The sequence below is a fragment of the Molothrus ater genome, chromosome 2 (genome assembly GCF_012460135.2).
Source record: "Molothrus ater isolate BHLD 08-10-18 breed brown headed cowbird chromosome 2, BPBGC_Mater_1.1, whole genome shotgun sequence".
NCBI classification, from domain to species: Eukaryota; Metazoa; Chordata; class Aves; order Passeriformes; family Icteridae; genus Molothrus; species Molothrus ater.
The window spans coordinates 57,614,124-57,625,499 of record NC_050479.2 but is presented as its reverse complement, the minus strand read 5'-3'; the positions used below and the strand labels follow the sequence as shown (position 1 = coordinate 57,625,499).

The 11,376-nt window shown below is 47.1% G+C and overlaps 1 protein-coding gene across 5 annotated transcripts in view; it reads left to right on the top strand.

Moving 5' to 3' along the window:
* The first annotated feature begins 5,346 nt into the window (after nucleotides 1-5,346).
* Nucleotides 5,347-11,376, top strand: part of PCDH17 (protocadherin 17) — an 89,782-nt gene continuing 83,752 nt past the window's right edge. Inside the window, exons 1-2 of one of the 5 annotated variants that reach the window (XM_036388717.1) lie at nucleotides 5,347-5,950; nucleotides 7,210-10,718. In XM_036388717.1, the coding sequence (XP_036244610.1) occupies nucleotides 8,091-10,718 (2,628 nt within the window). In that variant the 5' untranslated portion in view covers nucleotides 5,347-5,950; nucleotides 7,210-8,090. The remainder of the gene's footprint in view (nucleotides 5,951-7,209; nucleotides 10,719-11,376) is intronic. The other 4 variants (XM_036388632.1, XM_036388538.1, XM_036388360.1 and 1 more) reach the window with 4 other exon arrangements.

Sequence of the window (11,376 nt, the reverse complement as noted above, 5' to 3'; positions counted from 1 at the left end):
CCAGCCCCCTTAACCATTATCTGAGTGTCTCTGTCTCTTCATCATTCTGCCCAGAGCTGCTGGGCAATTTCAATCAAATTTGCCAATGGTTTAAGGTGGTTTTAGTTTAAATTTCATTTCAGTGACTGGGTATGTATGCAATATAAATTGATACCCTGAGAGAAGTAAAGGTAGCTGTTGTACCTTTCCAGGCAGCTGCTGCCTGGCCCAGCAGCATGTCCCTCTCAGCCAGCCACTCATAGCTGCAGGGCAACCATCAGACACAGGAGGAATCTGGTACTAGTGGCAGAGAGAAAATTAAAAGACACACCTGTAGGAAACCAGTTTTCAGTATTTCAATTGCTCTTAAAGAAATTGTTTTTTAAAAACTCATTAAGAAAACTTCTTAGTCTGTTTGAAACACGCTGGGTTTTATCTCGGTGTGACCTGTTTTCACTGTAAAAAAAAAAAGCGAGAAATGTTTCTGTATATTGTACTAAATAATCATTAAATAATGTGGCTGAAAAGAGGCATAAGAATACAGATCCTAAGACCTCACATCTGGCCTAAAACTCACCCTTACTGTAAGCCCAATAAATGCTTGTGGGTGTATGTTTTGTGTTTCCAAAATGACACAGGTACAACTGTAACCATAATATTCCTGGCTACATAGAAGCCATAGGTTTCAACTATTTCAGTGAGAATTTCACACTAAGTTCCTACTCACTAATTCAGTTTGCCTGAAGCCTTTTAAATAGTACTGGGCCCTGCTTCAGCAGCCTTTTCTTACTCCTCGTTCTTCTTGGGTCCTATCCTCCATTAGCCCACTAACATCATTTGCAGACACTTACCCTCTCTTGCCTTTACCTACTGCCCTGTTATTTTGTATTCCCTTTCTCAGTAATTCTCTCTTGAACATGTCTTGCTGGTGTGACCTCGCAATTAAATTGACATAAAACTGCTTACATACAGAGCAACAAAAGGGGTTTCATCTGTTGCTCTGTTACAACTTTGAAACAATACTAACAAACAGAAAGAAGTCTTTGTCTATGCAAGTTGTACTAATTTGCTACTATGGGATGGATCAAATCGGTGGAATGGTTTCTATTGATTTCATTGAGTTTCTGAACAGTACTTCTCTTACATTTCTCTAAATGCAATCAGTCATGTTTAGCATAGAAATAGAAATATAGTTTCTATTTTTAATATTATAAATAATATATAATAAATAATAATTAAATAATAATATAATTTCTATTTTTAATTGTTATTTTAATCCATTTTGTACTACTGCTACAAAAAATAAATCTTTCCACACCACAATTTGTTGATCACCCTTTTAGTCTTTTTAAAAGAGAAACAGATTTTGTACGTTTTAATCCTCAAACATAGTAGCTGATATTAATGGCTGCATATTTTTAACAGTTCATTTACCTCATTTTCAGATTCTGTAAGAATGCTTGATGACTACCATCTAGTTAGATGCTTTCTGCTCTTTAAGAATATCACTACTGACACCTTAAACAAGCCCACATCTCATCTTTTTTACTAAAAAGAAGCTGACCTGAGGAAATGTTTTCATTTTCTATGAGTATTAGAGTACAGAAATATAATTTCGCTGCAGTACTTTTTGGGCTACAGCTATGGCTAAATAATAGGCTGGACAGTTTTGTCATGGCTTCCTCACACAGGTAAAGCACATGTTTGTTTATTAGCAGGTAATTAATTGTCTTACATATGGATTATTTGTTCCTCAAATTTGCTCCTTGGCCTTTCTAATTTTACTTCTTTCTATTGTTCTCAAGCTGATTGGATTTGGGCTTTCCCGATGATACATTTTAGGCTCAAATACCTTAAATACTGAACCTTGACATTTAACTATATTGATCTTTTCCTTGCCTTCCTATTTTCTTTTAGTTGTTTAGGGATTATTTGTTCTGAGACTTCTCTGCTATGCTTAAGCACCCTCCCTACCAAGACAATAGATTTTCATTTCAACACTTCTGATGGAGGGTATTTCTTATTTATATCCCTTTTTTTATTTTTTGAAAGAAGAAAGGTTTACCTGTCTTTGCTAAAGATAGAATAATAAAGTACTGGATTTCATCATGAACACTTCACAAAAAAAAAAACCCTGAATACAGTTGTTATGTTTTCAATAAATTTAAAAAAATGTTTGGAGATGTGTTCTGTTACTACTTGTTATTTAGGTTAACATCAAACTATGCCTTCCAATAAACAAACATTTAAAGTACTGAAAAGTAGCATTCCAAAGCATAATTTAACTCCATACATAGTTAATTGTTAGGGCTGTTATATTGGACTTTGCTCCTCTGTTGAGCTTCTCCTTCACAGAGTATTTAATGTGCTTTTATTGATTTGGCAGAAAGTACAAGTCTTCTATGGGTGTATTTCTATTATTAAGGATTTGTGATTTTTCTATGTATTAGCCTCTCCACAGACCAGCTTTCTCTCCAAGCTGTTAATAAGCACTTTTTTTTATTTTGTTTTCTTTTTTGTTTGTTTTTTCAGCAACAAATACAAACTGTACATTCCACATATAGTGACATGGCACAACATATAGGTATTAATTGCATTCATGTGCATTACCATCATACATTTAATTTCCAACTCTTCTTTGTGAAAAATACAATTTCTGATGAATGAATATGAAATTATGATGCCAGTCTAAGCTATCAAATATGTAATGTGTGCTAAAAAATTGACAAAAAAGTATTATAGATATACTGTAAAATCATCAAACTAATAAAATATTCATTACTTGCACAGGTGGATTAAAATCAATAAATGCCATTTTGTTGTTATAAACTGTCTGATGCAACAAACATCAGCCTTATATTCATGAGCAGGCGTGATTTTTTAATGTGTATTTTTCCAGTTAGGCATCTAAGTCTTTATTGGGTTTAAGAGCCACAATTTGTAAAGATGTGAAGATGGCATGATTTCCAAGAAATCATTAGAAATAATTAACAATCAGCCATACCTGAGAATAAGTATTAACATGCAGCTCTGCTCAACTTAACACCACAAAACCAAGTGACTTGTAGAGCAAGGAGTTTCATTTATCATTATCACCTGACACTCAGTCAGAGGTTTGAAGATCCAGTGCTAGTGTTTCAGATTTTATTTTTCCTCTAAGTATTCCATGCACGTCATTGGGATCAATGGATTGTTGTAAGCTGCAAGATGTTTGATAAAAAAAAGACAAATTTTACAAGCAAAGACTCGAGTTACTTGTATAAAGGGTTATATAGTTTTTCCCTTAATTCAGAGTCCCAAGTACTTGTTTTACAAACTGCAGAGTGCCCTCAAATGTATTGAATTCACTCTGGAGTAAGAGCATTTATTGTGTAATGCTGAGTCATATAAAAAAAAAGTACTCACCAGGCTGAAGAAAAAAAAAAGTGATGAAGACACTAGCCTCCTCCAAAAAAAAAAAAAAAAAAAAAGGAAAATTCATCCTGGGTTTTGAAGCTGTTTTTTATACTAAACATGACAAACATTGTCAGAAATATATTACGCATTATATGCCACCGTAATACAAACTATTTTAATTTTTTTTTAACTCCTGCTGGTGCTTTCATGCTCTGAAAGGAAACTATTGTTACCACATGTGCACACACTTAGGCACAGTGTGCAGCCCACGGTATGTATGTACACAGACACGTACACACACACTCACGCCCCGCAGGATGCACGGACACGGGATATACCCCAAATGCAGCAGTACCTCTGGCACGCTAGAGGGAGCCATTACATAATTGCAATGACCCTTTTCTTCCCCCCCCTCAATTAGCAGAACTGGCGTGGAAAAATCTCTGGACATCCTAAGACATCCTAAAGGTTTGGCATAAACTGCAGAATAAGGAGAGGAAAGCAGAGGACTCGAGTTGCAGTTAGCCGAGGTCTCCTGATGGCTCAGGGGCTTACGCTGGTGTTTGTTCCACTTTTAATACTGTGCTGCTTTTATAGGGAACTTCTCCAAATACGTGACTTAGCCGAGCACGCCAAATTCCCTCAGCCAATCTGAAGCCCTCATGCAGAAAGCAAAGCCCATTTTGTAAACATATCCTTTATTTCATCTGTCCGTCGCTCTCACACAGAAAGTTGGCTCGGCTGAGAGTAGTGGTTTTCTGCTGCCACTAATGTATGTATAGTTTATTTATACACTGCATTTTAACACGGCATTAGTTCTATAACGGTTACTAGCAGACTCGCTCTTGATGGCAAACTATCTGTTTCACAGCTACAAAGAGGTCCTCAGGACGAGAAGATGGGTCTGGAAAGAACATTCATTTGAATTTATAAATCTGCAAGACTTTTTCCAAGTCATATTATATTTATGGACATAATAACTCAGGGCTGAAGGTTATTCTATTGAGCAAGGCAAACGAGCAGCTGCCTTAACTGACTCTTTTAAGAGACGCTCCTAAAATAATTCAGGAGCGTCTTGTAAGTGCTCCAGAGTTGATTTTCTTCTTTTTTTTTTATATTTTTTTTTTCCTCCTTTTCCCTAAGTGATTCTTGCTACTTACACGCTCGTCACAAATGGCAGCTTCATTTCCGTACGCACGGGTCGAGACCGGCCCTCCGGCAATCCGAGCACGCACCTTTCCAGTCTCAGTCCGCCCCCCGCCGCCGCCGCCCCCGGCCGGGAGCCTCCCTTGCGTGCCGGGGGCGGGGGCGGGCGCCACTGCGGCCCCCGGCCCCTCACGGCGCGGCTGCCAGCGCCTCGCTCCCCGCCGGCAGGGGATGCGCTCCCGCCGTCGGGAATTGCCCCTCGGGGAGGGCGAGACCCGCTCGGGGCGGCTCCCGCAGGGCCGGGGCGGAGGTGGCGGGGGGTGTCTCCCCACCCACACGTCCCTTCTCCCGCCGCGCATCCCGGGCCAGCGGTCACTCGGGGACCGCGCGGCGGAGCCAAGCTCTCGCCCTCGCGGTGCTCTGGGCGACTTCGGCAGCGCCGCGTCCCCCCTGCTTCCCCACCCGTCAACGCGAAGGACTTGTTAACGCGTCTCACAAACAAATAAATAAACAAACAAGGGCGGCGGGGAGGCAGGGGTGAGGGGGAGGCCGGGTGAGGGGCCGGGGTCGCGGCGCTGCGGTGCGCGAGCGGCCAGACACCGCAGCCCGCGCGAGCCGCTCGTGCGCCCCGCGTCCCCCTCGGAGCCGATCTAATCAATGGCACCCAGCGCCCGCCGCGGCCCCGCCCCCCGCCCGCCTCCTCCCATTGGCCGGGCCGCGCCGGGGCCGGCCGGCGCCGCCGCCGCCCATTGGCTGGCGGGGAATCCGTATCAATGTTTAAGCCGCGGCGTGAGGTGAATAGCGGCAGTCGGAGAGCGGCGCTGGGTGAGCGCGGCGCGGCGCGGCGGCCCCGCGAGTGCTGCAGTGAGGGAGGCGAGGAGGGGGGAGAGAGAGAGAGAAAGAGAGCGAGCGAGCGAGCGAGCGAGCGAGGCAGAGCGCGGCTCCAACTGTTGAATTTTCACTGAATTCTCCACTTACCTGCGGGCGGCTGGTGAAATGGATCTGGTTTATCGGGGATCGGCGTTCGCTCCGCGTGCTGCCTGGCTAAGACTGGCGACCGTCTGTTTGCAAGGGGCCACCCATCAATGAGGCAGAGAAGAATAATTGTTTTTTCTTCTTTTGCGTTTGAAAGCCTCCTTGCCACACGTTGCAGAATTAACTGTGTACTTTGGGTCCGGACTCAAATAAAGGAGAAAAAACAGTGCAGAACTGAGACTCGGAACTAGATCTGTGAGCTATGTATTGGAAACCTATGTTTTTATTGCGTTTTATTTTTTCTTTTAATGTGAAAGATCTCTGATATATTTCACACATAACACTGAGGAAAGGTGGTTAAAAACACTCAGCAAAGCAGGAGACAGACGCGCCTCTGTGCCAGTGAGTGGATAACAGCCTTGTTTTCCTGATCCTCAGTCTCCCGGAGAAAGAGGTATAGTAAAAGTGTAGCTGGATCCGACACCCCCACCTTCTCCTTTTTTTTTTTTTTCTTTTTTTCCCCTTCTTTCTTCCCTCCTTCCTTTCCAAAATATAAATCTGATTAATTTCTTTCCTGTCTATAGAGTGAGTCAGAGAAGCGTTAGGAAGAAGCTGCAACTAATATCTGTGAAGGGAGGAACATGAGGCGATAGTGAATGTGATTTGTTCCGCTGGATCTGACTCATCCAAGCAGATTGAAACACCTGCATTTCTGGATTTGCCATTCATTTATTTCAGGTTGTTAAAAGAACCTGAAATAATATTTTGCTACCCTTCCCCAGTATTTACCTATACACTGTATCACTAGGAAAGGTGTATATCAGAGAGGGGCAACGCATCTGGCATTGCTGCCGCTCTTCTCCCTGTACCAAGATGCTCAGAGAGACTGTTAAAGCTTTGAAAGGACTGCAAAAAATGCATCACACTGATCGCGGAACTGTATAGGTTTTAATATACGCGAGTTAATCGATTAAAAGATCTCCCACTTTATTCATCGCCAGGATTGTTTTTCCTCCTCTTCTCACCTCCCCTAAATGAAGAGGGCTAGGAGGCAGTGTCATTGGAAGGAGACGCTGAATAGAAAGAAGAGGCACTTGATAGCGCAGCCCTGTGAATACAGAGACTGTTTCCCTTTTAGCGAGACTAAGAAAAAGAGAGAGAGAGAGAGAGAGTGTGTGTGTGTGTATGTGTGGTGGCTTTTCTTTCTTCCCCCGCCCTCCCACCCCCTCTCTTGCTTCTTTTTTTTTTTTTTTTTTTTTTTTAATAAATCTATGCGTCCAGCTATGGGTTGCCTGTTGCTTTCCTCTCGGCTGGAGAGAAAAGCAAACTGGAATTAAACTGCATCGAGAAAAGTGCAGCTCCTCAGACACGCATACGCACACACGCATAGATACACGGAGAGAAAGGATGTGGTGGTGGCGGCGGCTACTGGCCTGTCTTAAAGAAACCCAAGCGTGCTGCTGATTGAGCTTTCTCTCAAAATATATATTTACTGTTAGAGATGAAGGTGAACTGGTGGGTTTCTTAAATTTTTCACCCCAAAACGACGGGTGGGAGGCTGGTAGTAAAGGGGGAGAAAGGAAGCTGTAAATCCGAACACTAGTTTTTGCGGGAGGGGGCGGAGTGGTTTGGGTTTTGGGCTTTTTTTTTAATGTGTTTTGTTTTCCCCTCTTGCCCTGCAATCCTCATTCCCTCTCCCTCTGATTCGGGAAGGAAACAGTGACCCAGGGTGTACGAGACAGAGAGGGGGGAAATACCGACGGCAGCGAGATGCAGCTCTCCGCCGCAAGCAATGCAAGATTAGATCTCTAAATGCAGCAAAACACTCCCTGAAAACCAACAACCCCGCGGTGCAGTCAGACATTTCACTGCCGCTCACTGCACACGAAGAGGGCTTCAACAACAAGCTGAGACTTTTTTTTTTCCCCTTCTGTCTCTCTCCTACCCCTCCACTCCATCAATCGCATCACAAGCGATGAGTAGCAAATAAGCTTTTTTACCTCTGCTACAGACCTGTGACCATACCCTTCTTCTATGTATATATAAATACACATATTTAAGAAATATTTCTGATCGTTTTTAGAACAACAACCACTGCCGCCGGTTTTTTTATTATTGTTATTATTTTTATTATTCTTTGTTCATCTGCGGGGATTCAAGGATCCGGAACACATCGCCTGCCCGGAGGAGAAGATCTTTTGCAAATTTTCTGATTTTTGAAACCCTCCCACTGCCGAAGTTGGACAGACGAAGTAACTGCGAGAGGACTGTAAGCACGGCAAGCTCTTGCTGAAACGCTGCCGAAGCTGCTCCCTCCCCTCCCCCCGACCCCCCCGATTGCTCCCTCCCTCTGAGCTACATGGTCTATTTGCTGCCTCTCATCCTGTGTCTCTGCAGATGTTTTAGAGCAACAGGTTCAAGAACTTGAAATATAGGGGTGGGGAAAGAGAAGGGGGAAAAAAAAATCAAAACCAAAAAGGAAGGAAAGAAGGAGCCGTCAGAGGAGGAAGAGCAACCCCAGCGCAGGAGGCAAAGAAGACGGGGATAACCCTGGTCATCGCTGCTGCTCCTGCCGCCCCCACCCCTGCTCGGGGATGTACCTTTCCATTTGTTGCTTCTTTTTCTGCTGGGCTCCCGCCCTATCGCTGAAGAACCTGAATTACTCGGTGCCGGAGGAGCAGGGAGCGGGCACGGTCATCGGGAACATCGGGCGCGATGCGCGGCTGGCGGCAGGCGCGCCGGGAGGCGGGATGCTGCCCGCGGAGCGTGGCGTTCCCGGCGGCGGCCCCGGGGGCGGCCGCGGCCCCAAGTCCACCTTCCGGGTGCTGGAGAATTCAGCCCCGCACCTCCTGGACGTGGACGGGGAGAGCGGGCTGCTCTACACCAAGCAGCGCATTGACCGTGAGGCGCTGTGCCGGCGCAGTGCCAAGTGCCAGCTGTCCCTCGAGGTGTTCGCCAATGACCAGGAGATCTGCATGATCAAAGTGGAGATTCAGGACCTGAACGACAACGCACCATCATTCCCCTCTGACCAAGTGGACATGGACATTTCCGAAAATGCTGCACCAGGCACCCGCTTCCCCCTCACCAGCGCCCACGACCCAGATGCTGGGGACAATGGTCTGCGCACCTACCTTCTCACTCGTGATGACTACGGCCTCTTCTCCCTCGATGTGAAGTCCCGTGGTGATGGCACAAAGTTTCCGGAGCTGGTGATCCAGAAGCCATTAGACCGTGAGGAGCAGAGTCACCACACCCTGGTGCTGACGGCATTGGATGGTGGTGACCCACCACGCTCAGGCACGGTACAGATCAATGTGCGCCTCATTGACTCCAACGACAACAGCCCCATCTTTGAGGCAGCCTCCTACGTGGTAGAGCTGCCAGAGAACGCGCCACTAGGCACGGCAGTCATCGACCTCAACGCCACTGATGCTGATGAGGGTACCAATGGAGAGGTGCTCTACTCCTTCAGTGGCTATGCACCTGAGCGCGTCCGTGACCTGTTTAGCATCGACCCACAGAGCGGCCTCATCCGTGTCAAGGGTAACCTGGACTATGAGGAGAGTGGCCTCATTGAGATTGATGTCCAAGCTCGGGACCTGGGGCCAAATCCTATCCCTGCTCACTGCAAGGTCACTGTCCGCCTCATCGACCGCAACGACAATGCTCCCACCATTGGCTTTGTCTCTGTTCGCCAGGGAGCTCTGAGTGAGGCTGCCCCACCAGGCACTGTCATTGCCCTGGTGCGGGTCACCGACCGTGACTCAGGCAAGAACGGGCAGCTCCAGTGCCGGGTGCTGGGCGGTGGCGGCGGGCCTGGTGCCGTTCCTTTCACCCTGGAGGAGAACTATGACAACTTCTACACTGTGGTCACCGACCGACCCCTGGACCGTGAGACGCAGGATGAGTACAATGTGACCATAGTGGCACGTGATGGGGGCAATCCCCCACTTAACTCCACCAAGTCATTTTCTGTCCGGATTCTTGATGAGAATGACAACCCACCCCGCTTCAGCAAGAATCTTTATGTGTTGCAGGTGCCTGAGAACAACATCCCTGGAGAGTACCTGGGCTCAGTCTTGGCCCAGGATCCTGACTTGGGCCAAAATGGGACAGTGTCTTACTCCATTCTGCCTGGGCATGTGGGAGATGTCTCCATCTACACCTATGTCTCTGTCAACCCCACAAATGGTGCTATTTACGCTCTGAGGAGCTTCAATTATGAGCAGACAAAGCACTTTGAGTTCCGCGTGCTGGCCAAAGACTCAGGTTCACCCCACCGTGAAAGCAATGCCACAGTGCGCGTCACCGTGCTCGATGTCAACGATAATGCACCCCTCATCGTCCTGCCTGCCCTCATCAATGACACTGCTGAGCTGCAGGTGCCACGCAATGCTGGGGTGGGCTACCCCGTGGGCACCGTCCGCGCCCTGGACAGTGACTTTGGGGAGAGTGGGCGCCTCACGTATGAGATTGTGGAAGGCAATGAGGAGCACCTCTTTGAGATGGACCCCACCAGTGGTGAGATACGCACCTTGCACCCCTACTGGGAGGAGCTCAGCCCTGTGGCTGAACTGGTGGTAAAAGTCAGTGACCATGGCAAGCCCAGCCTCTCCGCTGTGGCCAAGCTCATAGTCAGGGCCTTGGCGGGGCCCCTGCCCGAGGCTGGCGAGCCGCAGGTGAACGGTGAGCAGCATCGGCGGCCGCACTGGGACTTGTCACTGCCGCTGATTGTGACACTGAGCACTGTCTCCATCATCTTGCTGGCTGCCATGATCACTATTGCTGTGAAGTGCAAGCGAGAGAACAAGGAGATCCGCACCTATAATTGTCGAATTGCCGAGTATAGCCACCCTCAGCTGGGAGGAGGGGGAGGCAGTGGCGGGGGAGGAGGAGGCAGTGGCAGTGGAGGGGGCAAGGGCAAGAAGAAGAAGATCAGCAAGAATGACATTATGCTGGTGCCCAGTGAGGGCGAGGACAGCCGGGGTCCCCTCAATGTCATGAACGTGGTGAGCAGCCCATCCCTGGCCACCTCACCCATGTACTTTGACTACCAGACCCGCCTGCCCCTCAGCTCTCCCAGGTCTGAGGTGATGTACCTGAAGCCCGCCTCCAACAACCTGACTGTACCCCAGGGACATGTGGGCTGCCACACCAGCTTCACAGGGCAAGGGACTAACGCCAGCGAGGCTCCCCCGAGCCGGATGTCCATAATTCAGGTAGGAGACTTTTAGAATACCCTGGACCTCACTTTAGACACTGGTTTAATTTTCCCTTTTGTCTGCAGTGCAATCTGCTGTAAGGCACTACTGTAGGAACCAACACAAGTCACTAAAGAGAGGTGGACTTAATGGAAGTGGAACCAGACAACATCTGGTGGGTCTGGTTCTGCTGTCTCATTGATGTTTCCCATTTGATTCAAAAGAAAACGCCCAGTGAAACACAGACAGAGTTACGGCAGCGCCAAAGAGGTGCATGTGAGAGTGTGGGCAGGCATTTAGCTCATTTGAGGCATGCTGGGGGATTTTCCCAGGAGACTGTCAGACAGATGTAGGCACTTCCACAGGTTTCACTACTCTTTGGTTTGGGGTGGAGAAGAGGGAGGGCAAGTGGTCCTACCACCTGCAGTAACTAATAGGACAGGGAAGAAATTGCACACTGAGGACATCTATTGCAACAGTGTATTATAGCCCTCCAATCTTGTATATAAATATGAGCTATCATTCCAAGATGTATGTTTTAATTTTTTTTAAATTTCCTTCTTCAGAATATATATCCATAAATATATTTTTTGACAGTATCACTGGGGCCCCATTGCCTCCTCCTCTCCCCATAAACAACCAATTTTTCAGTGCTGAAAATTCTGCTTAGTCAAAT